Source organism: Mus caroli, chromosome 16 (assembly GCF_900094665.2).
Source record: "Mus caroli chromosome 16, CAROLI_EIJ_v1.1, whole genome shotgun sequence".
NCBI lineage: Eukaryota > Metazoa > Chordata > Mammalia > Rodentia > Muridae > Mus > Mus caroli.
In genome coordinates this window covers 45,352,623-45,368,971 of record NC_034585.1, presented here as the reverse complement: position 1 = coordinate 45,368,971, position 16,349 = coordinate 45,352,623, and the positions used below count along the sequence as shown (strand labels likewise).

The following is a 16,349-nucleotide window of genomic DNA, read 5'->3' as shown; positions in this document are numbered from 1 at the left end:
TTAGAATACACCAGCCGGCCAGTGAGCCCAGTGAGCGTGGAAATGCTGCTATCTCCACCCCTCAGCACTGGAATTGCAACTATCACAGGGGGGAGGGGGGTTGGGGGGGGAAGAGGGGGGAGGGTGTATGTGACCCCTGGGATCCTTGTGCTCACAAGGCCAGTCCTTTATTGAACAAGCCCCCACCACACCCCCAGCCTGCCTCTTGCTGCTTGAACCTTATCTGCCTTTTCTTTCCAGGCTCGATGCAAACAAGAGATGGGCTGCAAACACAGCTCAGAAAAGTTTCCTCCATCTTCTCCCTCATGCCTGAGGCCAAGTCAGTCTTCCATTCCCCAGTCACCCCGCATCCTCTGCCATGTAAAGTATTCTCCCAGAACCCTTCCTACTACATTCCGCTTTTAACTACCCTTCTCGCTTAAATGACTATGTAAAACACAGGAGAAGAGAAAGCTGGCAACTCCTGAAAATGTGTTTCTTTCAGAGTCAGAGCTAATGAAGCTCTGGGAAACAGTGTTCAGAAGCAGTCAGTATCTAGGGGTAGATGAGGAATCCTTGTAGGAGCATCAGTCACCCCAAACTTGATCCTGGCCCCATCCCTGGTAGCTCCATACTTGGATTAAATCCTTCTACACTGAACAATTTATTATTTTCTAACTTACAGAAAGAGAATTTAAAAAAAAAAAGTGCTAGCGTCCGATTCCCCTCTTGGTGCTTGGAGGAATTTCTAGGTAGTTAGCTAATTACTCCACTCTCTATGGGCTCTCACAAGGCCATCTTACTTCTCAGGGTCGAACTGAGAGGCAAGCTCAAGAACCTGGTATCTTATCAACTAGTGACAGGGAATTTAGCTCCCCCGTTAAGAGCCTTCATCAGAAAACTACAGGGTGTTTCTTGACTTCTCTTGCTGCAGAGAAAGTAAGCATTTTTTTTTAAACAAGAAATAGAAATATACACAAGTCAGTATTCACCTGAGCTGAGACATGGAGGTGTGAGCTAGGTATGGTGGTGTGTTCCCACAATCCCAACACTTGGGAGATGGAGGCAGCAAGAAACCATGAATTTGAAGCCAACCTGGACTATAGAGGAAGCCTGAGGCAGGCTGTACTGCATAATGAGAACATGTCTCAAGGGAAACAACCAAACCAAAACAAAACTGAGTCTTTCTCAAGTCTTCCAAAACACACTACTGGATGAATCTTAAACTCATAAAGAGGGAACTTAAGCTTCATTACCTTCACCAGACTCATTAAATTTGGTACTGGATTCTATGGCCACATGGCTACTGAATAACTTTTAGCAGTTGTGCCAAATAACCATGTCATAACTTTTAATAAGCCACCTAGTCTGCCTGTACGCCATGCCTACGTGAGTAGAGATGGTATAATGATCCCCCAATCTCAGAGTGACACTGAAGAGATGCAGGAGTTATGCGATGGCGAGTCATGGTTGTCAACTTGACGCTCCTTGGAAGAGGGAGCCTTGGTCTAGAAGCTTCTATCACAGGATTCTATGGGCATGGCTTTAGAGGGTATTTCTTGATAACTAGTTAATGTAGGATGGCCCAGTTCACTGTAGGTAGTATATCCCTAGACAGATGAGCCTCAGCCATATAAAAACAACCAACAGGAGCAAGCTAGTAAGCAGCACCTCTCCATGGCCTCTGCTTCACTTCCTACCTCCAAATTCCTGCCTATGCTCCCTGCAGTGACAGACTGTGACTTGGAAGTGAAAGCCAAAGAAAACCCTGTTTCCCCTCAAGTTGCTTTTGATCAGTGCTTTGTCCCAGCAACAGAAAGCCAACTAGGACAAGTTGAGATGCATATATAGACGTGTACAAACACATTTATATAAGCAACAGCGACTGGTAAGTACAACTGGCTTCAAAGTCAACTGGCTTCAGACATAGCATGCACTGATACATAATTCAAGAAACAGCTAAATGAATACCTGCTTTTACACAACTGCTAAGAGAAAAGCAGACATCCATGTTCCTAGAGCTTCAGATGTGAAACCACAAATAAGTAAAGATATGGGGTGCTCTTATTTGGTCTTTTTGTATAGTACTTGGATTGTATAGGAAAGCAAATCATAGTACATTCCAAATGGGAGATAATAGTTCTTAGGTCTCAAACCCAGGACAAATGCCTAACTGAGGTGCCTATTAACTTATCTAGGTGCACTCTGGCTGCCAGCCTTCCTCCCTGTTACAAGGTCCTCCTGGGCTGCCCTTCCCCCAGCTTCTCTTTCCTATCTAACCCAGCCATTTAGGGCTATGCCAATCTCTTGGTCTCTGAGTTGATCCTGGCCTCTTTGGCTCCTGGCCCCTTTCTCCCCTCTCCTCCCCTCTCCTCACATGGCCCCCTTTCAATCTGCCAGCCATGTTCATTCTAAACTCTCCCAGATGTCTCTCCCTCTCTGTTCTATCTTGTATCTATAGTTAAAACAACAGCAACAATAACAGCAACAACAAAACTCCTTCATCCCCTTAGGGAACAGCCATGTCCACTTTTATTTGTTTTTTTATTCAATAGCATTATAGTTTTATTTCAAATATAAATAGACTATAGTTGTGTCTTGAAATTTCCCCAGTGACCTTTGTTCACAGATACATCTTACCTTGCGTTGTCCAGCAACTCAGCCAGCGCTCCAAAGAGGAAACTGTGTGTTGTGCTGATGAGGAAATAAAGGGAGAAGAAAAAGGTGAGGCTAGTATGTAATCAGAGTAGGGTTTCAGATACAGTCAAACATTCTGCCACTCTAAACAGCTTACCAATTAAGAGGAGATGAGGGATTCAATTATGGACAGGGGAGGAAGAACAATACAGAAGGAGAGGGAGGGAGGAGGGATAACCAACACTAAGTATGCTTGGAAAATATACAGGCAATAATGATATTTACCTAAAATACAACTAGTATGTATAAGTGTGTAACACATAGATGATGAATTCTATTTTAATCAAATTTAGTTTTAAGATATCTTAAAAAACTACTTGCTAAGACTCTGAAATAGATCCTATATATTTTAAAGCTAAAGGAAGAACATATTTTTCAGTTAATTTTAAGTTTTTTGTTGGTTTTATTTTTGGTTTTTGTTTGTTTGTGGGCTTTGTTGTTGTTGTTTTTGATTGGTTGGTTGATTTAGTCTTTTTTTTTTTTCTGAGACAGAGTGTCTCTAAATAGTCCTGGCTGTCCGGGAACTCATTCACTCTGTAGACAGGGCTGGCCTCAAACACAGAGTTCTACCTGCCTCTGTCCCCTGTGCTGGGGTTGAAAGCATGTACCACCACTCCCTGACTTATCATTTAAAGATAATATTTGTTTATATTTCTATGTATATGGGCCTTTTGTTAGTAAGTGTGTGCTCTATGTGAATTCCTGGTTCCTGCAGAGACCAGAAGAAAATAAGTGATTTCCTGGAATTGTGGTTACAGATGGCTGTAAGCTACCATGCAGATGCTAGGAATTGAACTGGGGTCCTCTGGAACAGTTGTCAGTGCTCCTAACTGCTGAGATATCTCTCCAGCCCCTTAGATTATTTCAACATTAGCATTTTGTTAGCACACAAAGAAATGGGCTTCACGGCATGATTTTCATATATTCATATGGTTATATTTTGTTCTACAAACAGGTCTTACCAAAATATCCTAGTAAAAGGGAGACTCCAAGGAATGTATTATTGCTACAAATTACTTTGATCTTTTAAAGACACCTCTTAAATATTCAAGTAGAGTTTTTGTTTCTTTTAAGTATTTAATAAATAATAGTATTTAGGAACAAATCATTTTTGGAGAATATTAAAAACCTGTGGATACAGAAGTTAGCAGGCACCCTGTTCAACTCCACTGTGTATAATTTTGTATGGAGCCTTTCCAAAGTTGAGAAGGCACTTGTGAGTGGGCTTCCCAGATGCCTATGGACTCCCTCCTCAGTCCTAATGCTATATTCTCTCCAGAACATGGTGGCTGGCCTTTCTCTGTGTTCCCCACTTCCAATACTTGCAGGGAAGGGTGATCTGTGGGTGATATCAGGCTCCTGACAGCATCAGGTGCTTGCTTTCCATTTCCTGATGTGGACACACAGCCACCAACTTCAACACAAAACTCTAGCTTGCAATTTTTTTCTTTTTGTGTAGAAAATATGTAGCAGAAGCAAGAGAGCAGAAACAAAAGAGACATTTACATAACTTTGCACACACACACACACCCCACACACCCCACAGTGCATGCACACAAGGGGGGGGGGGGAATCACCATTGAAATGTTAAAAACTTCAGGCTGGGGGAGAGAGAATCGAAATGGGGTAGGGGGCAGCATTTCTAGGAAGTGACAGAGACCTGGGAAGAGAGGGGAGGTTTCAGGGCATCTATGGAGGTGACTTTAGCTGAGACTTCTAGCAGTGGTGCTTATGGATCTTGAAGTGGCCACTTCCTGCAGCCAGACAAGACTCCCAGTGGAGGGATAAGGACACCAACTCACCCACAAAACCTTTAACCCAAAATGTGTCCTGCCTACAAGATGTGAAGGCATAAAGACAGAGCAGAAACTGAGAAACGGCCAACCAGTAACCAGCCCAACTTGAGATCCACCCCATAGGCAAGCTCTAATCCCTGACACTATTAATGATACTCTGTTAGGCTTGCAGAGAGGAGTTTAGCACAACCATCCTCTGAAAGCTCCACCCAACAGATGATGGAAACAGATGCAGAGACCCACAGCCAAACATTAGATGGAGCCCAGGGAATCTTGTGGAAGAGTTGGGGGAAAGATTGAGGAAATCTAAGGGGACAGAGACTCCACAGGAAGACCACCAGAGTTAACTAACCTGGACCCTTGGGGGCTACCAGAGACTGAACCACCAACAAAAGAGCAAACATGGGCTGAACCCATCCTCCCACCACAAGAATATGGAGCAGATGTGAAACGTGGTCTTCATGAAGGTTCCCCAATGACTGGAATGGGGACTGTCCCTGAAACCATTACCTGACCGTGGATCCCATTCCCCTACTGAGCTGCCTTGTCTGTCCTCACTGGAAGAGAATGTGCCTAGTCCCACAGTGACTGGATATGCCAAGATGGAGTGGTATCCAGGGTGCCTTCCCTTTCTCGGAGGAAAAGGGAAAGAAGGGGGGCTGTGTGAAAGAAAGGCAGAGAGAAAGGAGGGTTGCAATCAGAATGTAAAGTGAATAAATAAATTAATGGGAACTTCAAGCCTTGGGCAGCACCTTAGCTTAAATATACTTCATAAAAATAAACATGACAGGCCATGATGGCACATGCTTTTAACCCCAGCACTCAGAAGGCAGCAGGTGGATCTCTGAGTTTGAGGGCAGCCTGGTCTACAAAGTGAGTTCTAGGACAGTCAGGGCTATACAGAGAAACTTTGTCTCAAAGAAAACAAAATGCACACACATAAGCCAAATTTAACTTCAAATTCAGATGCTAAGAAAAGGACTTTTGAGTCAGTTATTCTTTAAATTTTCTAATTTATTTTAAAATAAGCATTAGCAAAGGGAGAATGAGAGAGTGATGGGAGTGGCTAAAGACAAGAGAAATTTCATGTGTCTTCTCTCACATGTACAGTCTAGAAGGGGGAGGAGGAAGACCAACAGGAAGTGAGCAGGAAGACTAGAGTGTAATGAAGGGGGCCATATAAGCAAAGTACAATGACATATGTGCACAAAATACCTTATTAAACTCAGTATTCTGTAAGCTATTTTTAAATTAGCTTTCTTAAGCCACCAATAGACAGCTGTCCTTCATGGGAGGAAACTAGTATAAAAATATAAAACACTGTTTTAAATAAAAGACATGCTCTACAGAATCATTACTTCAAGCACAAGCACAGAGAATTTAAAACTGAAGTGCAGGGGCTGGCGATGCGGCCTGTGGTTCAAGGCACTTGCCATTCTTCTAGACTAAAGAATCTGAGTCTGAATTCGGTTCCTAGCATCCAAACCGGATGCTATGATTGCCAGTAATTCTAGTCCCAAGGGGTCTGACACACTCTTCTGACCCTCCATGGACACACACTTGTACACACATGGAAGACAAACACACGCACAAATTATAAATATTTATTTTTGTCTATATTATTTTTTAATTAAAATGTTATATGTAACCAACCCACTAGAAATTCACAGTAATTCTAGGCAAGCATTCTTTTTTTCATTTTTTATTAGTTATTTTATTTATTGACATTTCAAAGGTTATCCCCCTTCCTTCCCAGTTTCCCCTCCACAAACTCCCTATCTCCTCCCCTCTCTCCTGCATCTATGAAGGTGTTCCGCCACCCACCCACCCACGCACTCCTGCCTCAGTGCTAGGCAAGCATTCTAACACTAAGCTATGTCCCTGACTCTCTAAAGTGTAAAACTTCTGACCCTAACGGCCTTTCTGTGCTAGCTCATTCAAGAAATTTTTATAAACATTAGCCGTGTCCCCTGTGTACAGACTGGGTCTTTCCTTCTTAGAATTCAAGTCATAATCTAGAAGGAAATCATGGGGTACATAGAAAATACACAAACACATGAAGACAAGTTCCCAGAGCTTGAGCAGGGCTATTTTCAGAGCAGTAACAAGAAAGAGTGACTACAAAGGATGGAATGGAAAGTCACCGAAGACTCTTAATACCTCATCTGACCCCTGCAGACAAGAACTCTTATCTTTTGAAGGGCCAAGGTGGAAACTCTCCAAACAGGTAAACATCCCAAAGCAGGAAAGAGTGGTTGAGACCACACTAAACCTTTGATGGATACAGAGAACAGGCTAAAATAAAGGCATGTCTGGATCATATAGGAATTCCTGCCCCTGAGGAGAAGTGTTTAAGACCAAGTGGAAAGCACTGTTAATAGTTTTTGATGAATGGCCTTTCTATCTGGTTCACTTTTCAAAAGTTCAGCCTGGAAGCTTCAGAAAACACAGGCCTAGGAGGAGCTGGGGTCGGAAGCACAGCACTGGATAAGAGGCCGCGTGGAGGGCGGGTCACAAGAGAGATCATGTGGCTTGGGCTGAAGTCAACGGCAGAAAGGATGGAGAGAATTGTTGAGTGCATTAGAGAAAGCATGAGCTTAATCATAGGGTATGATTCTGGGGTATGGAAACAGAATACTGCATATAGCCATCCCAGAACGTGAGAGGCGAAATCAGAGGGATTTGAAGTTTAAGACCACTCTGGGTTACACAACAAAACCCTATTTCAAATATTAAGCAAAAAGTTTTACCCCTGTTTCTATGGATGAAGGTCAGCCAAGGAGTTGAGAAGACAGCCCATCCTTCCAGCTTAAAGCCACTCTCCACGGCAGGTATGCATCTGCTTAGCACAGCCTATTCTCCTCTGTTACCTTAGAATCTCAGAGTGTCCTACAAAATACGACAACCCTGTTCTGGATCTCTACACACTTCCATTCCTGTGGTTAAAACTTGCTCCATCCATCTTATCAGTTGGTGCTTTCGGTAAATAACAGATTACGAGGTAATTCCTAAACACCAACACACCGTATGAATGACAGACACAGCATCCACTGTTGTACTGTGCCGAACTCGAAGTGACAAATGACGCCACAAAATTCAGTCACTTGCCTCTGCAACCTGACTGCAGTAGCCTTTTCTAGCCCATGGTTTTACTTTCTGCAGATCTTCATTACCCTCTGTATCACTCCAAAAATATCAACTGGAAAGTTCTAGAAATAAGCTGTCCGTACTTTAAGTGGTATACCCATCTAAGCAGGATCATAACCTTGCTTTGCTCTGCTCATCATGGTGTATGGTTGCAAGTGGACTGTATTATTATCCTAGTTCATCTCTTACTCCTGTCTCCATCTTCAACTTTACATTAGGCCTCTATGCATAGGAAGAGCTGAAGATATACCAACACAGTCAGATTTATATTTTCATTTGTAGTTCTGTATTAACCCGAATTTTAAAGATGCACTTGGGGGATTTTGGTCAATTGTCATGGTTAAGAACAGACTGTGATATTTCTTTTCTATTTTTAATTTTTTTGTGCAAAGGTGTTTCGGTATATGTACATCGGAGTACCACAGTGCATGCCTGGTACCCAAGGAGGCCAGAACATGGTGTTAGGAGTTACAGAGGGTTGTGAGTCTCCTTGTGAGTGTTTCATATTGAACCCCAGTCCTCCGGAAGAGCAGCTGGTTCTCTCAACTGCCTTGTCTTCCCTCTAGTCTGACAGCATAACAGCTAGTCAGACAGCAAACACATCTGACTCAGCACAAAAGGAAAAGTACACGATTACTGCCCACTGCAGTTGAAATCTACACAAGCGAATTACTCTGTATAGCAACAAGATTTTTTTTAACAGTGTCTTCCAGAGTGTCGGAGTAAGGATAGAAAGGAGGGGGATAAGTGTTCTAATTTGCTGGCCAATATTTAAGTTTGTTAAATGATAAACATGGGACAATCCTTCCACTCGGCTTTACCTGAAGAACATCAAAATTATTCAGTTATTATCCCCAGATATAGAGTTACGGCTTCCCCGCTAAGTCCTCACACACAGCATAAATACATTCTTAAAGCAGTCCTACCAAGTTCATTAAGCTTTCGTTTTCCAATTGAATATGGTGGTGGCACGTGGACAAAAACTACCCCGTTCCAACCCCTCTGGAAACTCACGAATTGGCGTGGATGAAATCCAGATGTAGTTTAGCCCTCTGCAGCAAGGCATATTTGTCCATGTCTTCAAGCACCACCTGTGGACACCAGAAGACGTGGATGTCTGACCGGAAACTGTTGGCCCATGCCCACGCCTACGTCCACGCCTACGGCCTGGCTCACTTGCAGAGTAGGAGCTCAACAGATGCGTTCGCCCCCTGGTGATCTCAGCGCGGAAGCTCACCCTGCTATGTGGCTATTCTCATGGAGATTTTGTTGTTGTTTTTGCTGCTGCTGCTGCTATTGTTTGTTGCTGCTGCTGCTGCTGCTGCTGCTGCTGCTGCTGCTGCTGCTGCTGTTGTTGTTGTTGTTGTTGTTGTTGTTTTGCTTCTGTTGTGGTTGTTTAAGACAGGATCTCTCTTCATTGTCCTGAGTATCCTGGCACTCACTATTTAGACAAGGCTGGCCTTGAACTCACAGAGATCCACTTTCCTCTGTCCCGCACACGCTGGAATTAAAGGCACAGTCACTGAGATCCACTTGCCTCTGTCCCGCACATGCTGGAATTAAAGGACTGTGTCACCGTGCTAGGCCCTTCTGGGAGATTCTTGAAAGCTGTTAGAAAGTGTCTGGTTTGGCCTTTTTTCAGAAGTGGGATTTCTATAACCTCAGACTTCCCTCTTGCTGGCAGTTTCCATCACTGTCCATCTGAAAAGTAGGGCATTATAACTGAATCAGAAGTGAGAGCTCTTACCCTCCCCCTTTCTTTTCTGCCCCTTCCCCCCTAGTTGCTTGAGCCCCAGAAAGATAAAGTCATTTCTCCTTACTTGAGTGGTCCACTTGCACTCTTGTATATCTTGGGTATAATTACGTCTTCTACATTGGGGAGTCGGGGCGAGAAAAAGGCAAGCAAGAGGAAGAGCTGAGGACAGATAGCAGACTTTAGACAGGATGCGACGTGCAGGCATTTCCCTCCACGTTAACAGCTGTCACCATCTGCAGGGGTCACGAGCGGTTTCTATTTGTCCTCACACCTGCACTGCTGGCCTGTGTCCAAATCCCATCAGTAGACTCAACTGAGCCCTGAATTCTGAGTCACCAAAATCCAAGAGGAAGCAACTTGTGTGAAGGATGATGGCCGGACATGACTAGGAGGTGACTGGACCTCTCTGATGTAGTCAGACCCATCCAAGGCGAAGGCTGATTGGCTTGGAGACTAACGCGGTTCAGTTCTGCTCAGCGAGCATTTCACATACTCTTCCCAAAGTCAGCGAGACTCTTGAGCGGAGAGTCTGAAGGAGACGTTTTGTGGTTTCAAAGTGTCAAACGGGCAATAAAGCCCTCAGAAAATAGAAGCAAAAGTGTGAAGTGCGGAGCAGTCACTGTAGGAAGAGAGGAAGTCTCTTTCAGCTGCTACATTTATAGGGATCTGGGGAGGAAACGGGAATTTGAATTGCAACCCAAAGGAACACAGCGTTCTGCTTTAATTTGAAGACTGAAAGTGAACGTAAACATTCCGAGTAATTTCTCCTGATTGCATTTGTCTTTTACCCGTGGCTGCCATGGTTGGCGCTCTTTCAATAGCCACACTCCCTCTGCTAAACAACCTAAATTATCTTTCCCAAGTCTTCCTTCAATAGAACTTCACAAATGATATTCTATTTTCATATTTTTATGGGAAAGAAAAGCTCAAAGAGCCTCTTGCAGATTTATTTTATAATTCCCATTTCCAACTGCTGTCTCAGAGCAACTTACTTGGGGCTGGGGCGGGCCAGGGGGAGGGTGCACCAGAGCCACTAGCCTGTAATTAGTAAAGGCTGTAATATCTACCAGAGGAAAGGATCCAATTATCACAGAAGCAATCCCTCTAATAATCTGAGCAGAGTCTTCCTGCTGTCAGTATGCAGCCCCAATGCACAGGCAGTGCCGGTTAGTGTGATGATGTGGGGTAGGGGAGTCCATGGATCTGGTAGGTTCTGCTAAATAAGAAGCTGAGAGTCACAGGGCACCATCCCAAAAGCCTCCCTCCTCTGTCAGTCAGCTCTTACGGTCAGTCACCCTTGTAAAATCTAAGCGTACTCTTCTTCCTGGTATACTCAGGGCAGTCTCCGTTTGGCCTATTTCCCCCAACCCCGCTTCAAGATTCATTTTAAGACCATTTCATGATAGGGATGCAAACATAAAGACAGACAGTGGAGGTGACAGGAGACTGTCATTTGATCCTCTCACGACTGATCCCGATTTTAAAGAGAATCACCTCAGCTCTCTCTACCTAAACATTTTGTGGTTTGTGACTACATATGCTACACAAAACGTCACTCTCTTTCATTTAAAGGAGGACAGATAAACAAGCATTTCATTACTTTTGAAGAACCACATTTAAATTCAGAATAAAGTTGATAAATTTGAAAATTGAAGTTTGAATTGGCATCCAGAGGGGCTGCCATTTCCTAAGAGCTACAGATGCTATTATTAGCATATTCTAATAAACATGGAAGATGGCTGCTGTAAAGCTGACAACGTTTGAAAGGGCCAATGACCGCCAGTTGAAACAAGTCCACTAGCTCTGGAAATTACATATAGCATCCTGGCTAAGTTTCTTATATTCTTTCAAGTCTGAGTCTCTTTACTGTGCCTCCATCTCTCCCAGTTTCCTGCATGTTGGTCAATGATGAGCGTCTTCGCAGTTCTTAGTGACCTTTATAACCAGCCATCACAACTGTAGCACAGCGACAGGCACCTCTGCACAATGTGGGAAAATAAGACGCCTGGAGCTTTCCCAAGCACAGCAAAGGTGTTGGAGATGAAACCACAATGGTTGCTGTGCATGCGCCAACCTTAGAGTGATTCTCAAATCACTGCTTCTTCCCATGGCAAAGCTGAAAACTTGCCCCCATTGGGCTATCTTGTCACTAGAGGTGCTTGCCTGGGGCAGGCATCATGAAAGAGACAAAAATGTAAAAGGCATTAAGTGGTATCTCAGATAGCTTTCTCTCTCCTGATAAAAGCTGGCTCGAAGTCAAGCACAGCACCTGGACCTTCGGGAATCTTTGCATCTGTGATTGAAAAGTCAGGAGGTGAGGCCTGAGGGGGGTTCGACGCCCCAGAGTAGGGGAATGCTGGGGTGGGAGGGCAGGAGTGGGGGGGTGGGGGAGCACCCTCATAGAGACAGGGGGAGCAGGGATGGGATAGGATGTTTCCAGAGGGAAGACCTGGAAAGTGGATAACATTTGAAATGTAAATAAAGAAAATATCCAATAAAAAAAAGAAAGAAAAAGAAAAATCAGGAGGTGGACATAAAATTGCCCCAAACACTGGTCGCTCACCAGCAGACATGCATCTCCAGGGTTCTGTTAGAAAACTAAACTTGCTACCCATCCTAAGTGTCAGTACATTAGATTTTTAATTTGTGTGTGTGTGTGTGTGTGTGTGCGTGTGTGTGCACATGTGTGCCATGTGTGTGAAAGTGCTTGTGGAGGTCAGAAAAGGATGTCAGATCCCTTGAAGCTGGAGTTGCAAGTGGTTGTGAGCCACTCAGCATTTTTTCCAGTCCTAGTAATTGAATTTTCCTGTACACATACCCAAGACTACTCCTAAGGGACTTTCAGAAGTCACTGAAAGTCTGGGGTCACCCCTTCTTATGTAACTGGACAGCAGCAGTGGAGTGGTTACTACTGGAGGGATACTCCGATTTTCCTTTCTTCTTGTGCTGAATGTATGTGACAGGTCAGCAGGCATGACAAACATGAGCAGCCATCAGCACAAAAAAGGTAGCAGAGACAAGATATGAGGAGGCAGAATTTAGCAGGTTGAGAGATCAGAGTATCTTGAGCAAACAAAACAGATCAAGCTGCCTGGGAAGGGTGGGGCATTAGGAGAGGGGTGTGTGTAGTGGGGTGAGGCTCCTGTGGAGTGTGGCACTTAGTTTGGAGAAACTACAGGCTCATTATGCAAATCAGACATTTATTTCAGCAGAGTTTGTTCTTTGTGACAATATAAAAATCAAGTAACTTTGTACTTTCAAAGGAGTTCAATAGAGATAAAGTGTGTGAATGTAGGCATTAGAAACCATTCTGTTTACTCACGGTAGCAGGAACATCATTGTTCATAACATGTTTGGGAAGCATAGAGGAGTATAAGGGAAAGGGCCCTGCCGGACAAGGAAGTTCAGGCTTATGACTACAAAGCTACAGAATGGAAGACATTGTGACAGTTGTCTCCATGAGGATGGCCTCCAGCTTGTGACATGGGAAGGTCAGCCACTGCCTTCCAAGCCCACATCCCATGCTCAATATATAGGAATTGGTGGAGGGGGTCAGTAAAAGGAAGGGAACATCTGACTTCTCACTTTAGCTCCAGAATCGGTGATCACCCCCTCTTCACATCTTGATCTTAGCTACAGAGGCATCCATGGTAGCATGGGCAGGAAATATTCCATCCTGTCACAGCCTCATGGGCTCACAGGTATTTTAGGACTTGACCCCCAACTGGAGGCATTGATTTTGTGAGATAATGGATCTGTTAGGAGGTAGAGCCTTGCTAGAAAAAGTATGCCAGTGGGTGTATAGGTACGAGGGTTTGTAGCCCTGCCCCTCTTCCTGGTTGCTCACTGTTCTATGTGTATAATTGAAGATGTGGTGACCTCTTAGCTTCCTACTCTCAGTAGCCTGCTGCCATGCCACCCCACCATTATGGCCTTTAGCTTTCTAGAAGCATAGGTCAAAATTAACACCTCTTTCTATAAGTTGCTTTTGGTGTTGCTGTTTTTTCGCGGCAGGAAAAGAGTAACTGCTGCAGCATGTAAGCATACCTTCTCATTTCCCTGCCTCTCTAACAAGACTGGAAGGAAAGTGCCCAGACCCTAAGGGTTCATAAGCATTTGTTACGGAGTGAAGGTATTATGGACGATCTGGAAGAAGTCAAGTCTCCAAGTCATGAAGCAGGTTAGGAGAGATCAAAGAAGGTTTGAAAATTTGAGATTGGAGCAGCCCCTTGAAAAAATAAGTTTACACTTGTGAGTTAAACAGATTAGCGATGAGCTTTTGAGACACGGGAGTCATTTAGGGGAGGGAAAAAGAAACGTGTAAAATTTCTGGACGTTCATTGAGAATTTTATATCCAAGACTATGGTGTGTGCAGCGAGGCAGGACGAGAGGGGTGTGATATTCGAGGGGTCTTGAGGAAGCAGTTTTCATATCCCAGCAGAACTGGAGTGCCTGGCTGTAAAGCTAAAACTTCAAACAGGACAGGACAGAATAAAGAAGGGGGGGGGGGATGGAGGTCACACGAATGTGCATGGTCTGACTTAGCTCTTCTCAGATGTAAGAGAATCAGGAAAGGAAGCAGGAACCAACACCCTACTGGGTTTTAGGTGTTCTCTCCTGAGCATATGACCTTGTTAACAGCATTGAGCCAATCACATACATACACAAAATTATTAGGTTGAGAGATTAGGAAAGAATCAATTCACTTTGGGTATGGTAAAATTTGTCATTAAGCAGGACATCCAAATAGAGTAACATTGTCAATGCAGTTAAAATAAATATATGCTTCTCCTTTCCTTAATGGAAGTAGATTACAGGTTGTCATTTTTTTTCAATGAAATATAACTCTGTTTTATGGAAAAATATTAGTGAAACTGTTGAGCCAGAGTCCCTCTGAAATCAGAAGCTAGAAAGCTGGAGGATAGTAAGAAGTCAGTTAATAATAGTAGAAAAAGTCACAAGAAACTTAGTATTTCGTGTATGCCTTTAATCCCAGCACTGGCGAGGCAGGCATATCAGTTAGATCTTCAAAGTGAGTTCCAGAACAGTCAGGGCTACATAGAGAAACCCTGTCTCGGGGGAAAAAAAAAAAAAAAAAATATATATATATATATATATATATATATATATATATATATGAAAGAAGGGGAAGCAGATAACGAATTTTGAACATATAAATTAATATTTCAAGTTTTTCCCACAAAAACATAATGTGTATCAAGGACATTTTCAGCATTAGAGAAAGAGCTCAATGTTAGAATATTAGCATATGTGGGACACTGAGTGTCGTCCCCCACCCTACACACAACAGAAAAAGAAAAAGAAAAAGAAAAAGAAAAAGAAAAAGAAAAAGAAAAAGAAAAAGAAAAAGAAAGGAAAAGGAAAAGGATAAGGATAAGGAAAAGAAGAGGAGAGGAGAGAAGAGAAGAGAAGAGAAGAGAAGAGAAGAGAAGAGAAGAGAAGAGAAGAGAAGAGAAGAGAAGAGAAGAGAGAACAATTTGTCCAGAACCTTCATTTAGATAACAATGCCTGACTCTGAATTGAGACAGATTATAAGTACACTGTAGCTGTCTTCAGACGCACCAGAAGAGGGCATCGGATCCCATTACAGGTGGTGTTAAGCCCCCATGTAGTTGCTTGGAATGAAACTCAGGACCCCTGGAATGTCAATGTCATGAGTCTCTATCAGTTAGTCACAGCCTGGATCTGAAAAGACAATACAGGGATTGGAATTATTTTTCTTGGAAATAATGGGGGGAAGTACGTGCAAGTTTTTAAACTCACAGCAATTTTAGCAAACTATTTTAAAAACCAGTGCAAGCAGCCAACTTTGGATCCCTATTAGAAAGCAAAGGGACAAAACAAGAGGATTGAACTTTGGAGCACTCTGTAATGAAAATCTTTTTAAAAGTCCAAAGGTTGGAAAAAGTCTCACGCATGTAAGATAGACTGGTACCTGGCCTTTGGGCTTAGCACTTACCAACGTGTGCTGAGTCACTGGCAATTCCAAAGGAGAGAAAAGCACATTTTTTTCCTGCTGTTACAAAAAAAAAAAAAAGTACCATCTCTTAAAATGTCTTCTAACTCAAATTGCAGAGCTCTGAAATGGATCAAATTGTCTTGTATGCTCTCAAATGGGTCATTTGAGTCTAGGGACCTTACTTACCTGTAATTGGACTATCTTCCCATCTTATGCTACAACAAGATCTGGAGGCTGCCTAGTGTAAGATATTAAAAAACAAAACAAAAAATAAAACCTACTTTCATGGAATTAAATTGCTTACTATCTGAATTTTTTTACTATTTTCATATCTCTCCAACATCACAGTGCTAGACCTCTACAATTTGAGATGAGATCAAAGTATGTTGCCATAAAAGAATTATAGGGCATGCACTATATTTATATAGAAACAAAGTAGACAACACTTTGAGAATAGTTTCTGTTGACCTTACTATGTAGTTGAGCTATAATTACCTTTGGTTCACCATAACTATCACATGGTAATAATGAAAAAAAAATACAACATGCAGACATAAAAGGAGCCTATCTGTGATTTCAGAGATCCTCTGCCTTCAGCTTTCTTCCCTGGGGTCTTGATTTAGAGGATAAAATATCTTCAACAAGCCCTAAGAACTTCCATTTTACAGCAGAGAGAAATTTGAGGGTGTGGCAGGGGAGAATTGCCACGTGGACTGTATGTGGCCACACTTAGTTTCAAGGTTCCAAGTTAGAATATGAACCTTATTCTGCCTTCTTTGCTCAGAGACACTGGCAGTCCAGCCCCAGCTTCCATGGGGTCTAAAGCCCTGTCCAGAAGGCTTGCTCAGAGAATGTATCTTAATAGTATGGTCAATAGTGAATTGTCTTTCTAAGCCTCTGAATGAAAATCATGAAAGGCTATTGGGAAACAGAGTCGAAAAAAGAGAAGAGAAGAGAAGAGGAGAGGAGAGGAGAGGAGAGGAGAGGAGAGGA

The 16,349-nt window shown here is 43.1% G+C and overlaps 1 protein-coding gene across 1 annotated transcript in view; it reads right to left on the bottom strand.

Annotated features, from left to right (window-relative positions):
- Nucleotides 1-8,799, bottom strand: part of Morc1 (MORC family CW-type zinc finger 1) — a 188,581-nt gene extending 179,782 nt beyond the window's left edge. The window contains exons 1-2 of the mRNA XM_021185413.1: nucleotides 8,634-8,799; nucleotides 2,620-2,673 (exon numbers count right to left, since the gene is read on the bottom strand). Of these exons, the coding sequence (XP_021041072.1) occupies nucleotides 2,620-2,673; nucleotides 8,634-8,695 (116 nt within the window). The 5' untranslated portion in view covers nucleotides 8,696-8,799. The remainder of the gene's footprint in view (nucleotides 1-2,619; nucleotides 2,674-8,633) is intronic.
- Between the last annotated feature and the right edge of the window lie 7,550 nt (nucleotides 8,800-16,349).